This window comes from Castanea sativa, chromosome 11 (assembly GCF_040712315.1).
Source record: "Castanea sativa cultivar Marrone di Chiusa Pesio chromosome 11, ASM4071231v1".
NCBI lineage: Eukaryota > Viridiplantae > Streptophyta > Magnoliopsida > Fagales > Fagaceae > Castanea > Castanea sativa.
The window spans coordinates 57,073,639-57,076,784 of NC_134023.1; the positions used below are offsets into that span (position 1 = coordinate 57,073,639).

The 3,146-nt window shown below is 34.2% G+C and overlaps 1 protein-coding gene across 1 annotated transcript; it reads left to right on the plus strand.

Annotated features, from left to right (window-relative positions):
• The first annotated feature begins 1,010 nt into the window (after positions 1-1,010).
• Positions 1,011-2,400, plus strand: LOC142614855 (putative carboxylesterase 17). The gene has a single exon (XM_075787500.1). It carries the CDS (start codon positions 1,215-1,217, stop codon positions 2,217-2,219), a length of 1,005 nt encoding a protein of 334 aa, XP_075643615.1. The 5' UTR covers positions 1,011-1,214; the 3' UTR covers positions 2,220-2,400.
• The last annotated feature ends 746 nt before the right edge of the window (positions 2,401-3,146 follow it).

The window sequence follows — 3,146 nt, forward strand, 5'->3', positions numbered from 1 at the left end:
TTAACCGAGAAGATTCCTTGGCCCCAACAAAGAAGAAAAGACGTTGAATGGTAAAAGTAATAATGACAATAATAATAATTAAAACCAACAAAAGTAAGAAATTATTTTTATTTTTAAATAAAACAGTAAAAAGAAATTATTCATGCATAAAAAGTTAAAGACAATGTTAATAGAAAGAAATTTTTATGAACTTTTTTCTTTTTTTAATAATTTTTTATAGATTATATTATAATTGGTATATAATAAAAATGATGTATGAATCTAAATAAAAAAAGATAGGACAAAAATTCAAAACAATTCTTTAATTAGGTTGTTTAATTAAATTTAAACACATAATTGTAATAACACAAATTTTTTTATAAATTTTAAAGATAATTAAATTTAATGCAGTTATATGTTTGTATATAATTAAAGAACCTAATATCTTATTCATATAAGTAACTTGGCCTAAGTTTTTATCAAAAACAGATATTGCCCAATCACAAGAGACTTAAGATTATATGAATTGTTGTGAAAAGTATTGAGTGCCTATCATTAGTACTCTACATAAAATACTATCCTAATAGGTTGAGTGGGTCATCAAAATCAGGTTTTTTTCTAATCTAGTATACTAGTGGAAGCTTATACAATTCTTTAATTAGGTTGCTTAATTAAATTTAAACACATGATTGTAATAACACAAACAATTTTACAAATTCTAAAGATAATTAAATTCAATACAGTTATATGTTTGGATTTAGTTAAAGAATTTAATATCCAATTCCACTATTCATCTAAGTAACTTGACCTAAGTTTTATCAAAAACAAATATTGCCTGATCACAAGATACCTTAAATTACATGAATTGTTGTGAAAAATCTTGAGTGCCTATCATTAGTACTCTACATTAAATACTATCCTAAGAGGTTGAGTGGGTCATCAAAGTCAAGTCTTTTTCTAACAGTATACTAGTGAAAGCTTGTGGTGGCTTGGCTCCCCAAATCCAACCCAAAGATTAGAAAACTCTTTCAAAGAGTAAAATGAGTCGCAACTTCCTCTCTTTCTCACACATACACACAACCCCCTACCCTTAAACTCTTATATAAAGAAAGCAATGCTCATGCTTTTACTCACACCAAAAAGCTCAACTTATTCACTCACTCTTTTGTGTGTGACAAAAACGAAAGAGCTAGCAAAAAGAGAGACTATTATAGTGTTTGATATATAAGTACACAATGGTCCAAGCAAAGAAAATTGTAGAGGAGGTGTCTGGTTGGCTGAGAGTCTATGAGGACGGCTCAGTCGACCGAACTTGGACTGGACCCCCAGAAGTCAAGTTCATGGCTGAACCAGTCCCTCCACACCATGAATTCGTGGATGGTGTAGCCACACACGATGTCAAAAACTCTGGCCAACTCAGAGCTCGGATTTACCTTCCAGAGAAAAACCCGGATGAAGAAAATGTCAAATTTCCAATCCTGCTTCACTTCCATGGTGGTGGTTTCTGCATTAGCCAAGCTGATTGGTACATGTACTACAACATGTACACTCGTATGGCACGTTCAGCTAGAGTGATTTGTGTCTCTGTTTATTTACACCTTGCTCCTGAGCACCGTTTGCCAACAGCTATCGATGACGGCTATTCAGCTCTCCTTTGGCTGAGTTCTTTGGCTAAAGGTGAATCACATGAGCCTTGGCTCAATGAAAACGCTGATTTCAACCGTGTGTTCCTTATTGGAGATAGCTCTGGAGGGAACATTGTTCATCAAGTGGCTGCAAGAGCTGGGAAAGTTGATCTGAGTCCTTTGAGACTAGCTGGAGCAATTCCAATCCACCCTGGTCATGTGAGATCAGAGAGGAGTAAGTCTGAGTTAGAGCAACCTCAATCACCATTTCTTACACTGGATATGGTGGACAAGTTTTTGAGCTTAGCATTGCCTTTGGGGTGCAACAAAGACCATCCCATAACGTGTCCAATGGGCGAAGCAGCACCACCATTAGAGGGGCTTAAATTGCCACCTCTCTTGCTTTGCATAGCTGAGAAGGACTTGATTTTAGACACTGAGATGGAGTACTATGAGGCTTTGAAGAAGGCTAATAAGGATGTGGAGCTTTTGACTAGTCCTGGAATGGGTCATAGTTTCTACCTTAACAAAATTGCTGTGGATATGGACCCAAATACGGCTGCTCAAACAACTGGTCTTATTGCAGGAATCACTGAATTTGTCAAGAACCATTAAATAATTTTGCATCTATATATGTTATGTAATATTTATGTTTTGCTACTTTTCACTTTGTGAGAGAGATCAATGCTCACAGAGATGTGCACACAAGACCACCCTTAAGGTTGCTTTTGCCTATATGTTTTTAGTTTCATATAAATAAATATCCATGTTCATATTTTGGTGGTTGCAAAATTTATTACGAAATATTATTCTCATTAAGTTAAATAGTTATTTACTTGTCATACGTACTCATTTGAATTTATTAAAAATAATAAATCAAAATACGTGCTATTTACTGTGCATACATAACATTTGTGTAATTGGTTTAACATAGTTATCATAAATTGGCACGTATTGCAAATACTATATGATGCAAAAAATAGCAAAAATAGTATGTGAAATAGAAATTGCTTTCCCTAATAAATCCTTCAAAATACTGAGGAAAGTGACAATTTACCCTCATTTCAAACGATGGATTTTCCACTACATGTCGGCACAAGAATTGAGTTTTGGGGTCGTTTTCCCAATCTTCGAGGACAGTCCTGTGTTTGGAATTTGGTTGTAAGGTTTAAATCTGCTTCTCTTCTGTGAATTGTGACAAATTGGTATTTGGTTAAAAAGGACCATAGCTCATCAATGATTATGAAACTCCAGCACCGTACCTCATTACAATGTGGCAGTGGTTGCATGCATCAAGAGTTACCACTTTATTTTGTTGCCCCCTGAATAGAGCTTGCACTTATTTGAATGAATGTTACATGCAATTACAGAATATATATTGTCCTGATACAAAATAATATGGTTGAGAATGTGACAATTATGAGCTTCTTCTAGATACGACCTAAAAGATTAGGACTTAATTAGTCATTGTTTATACTCTATAGTTTATACCCTCAAACTTATATGTGCAAACTTTGCATTAGCAAAGTCTTTTAGAAGGTA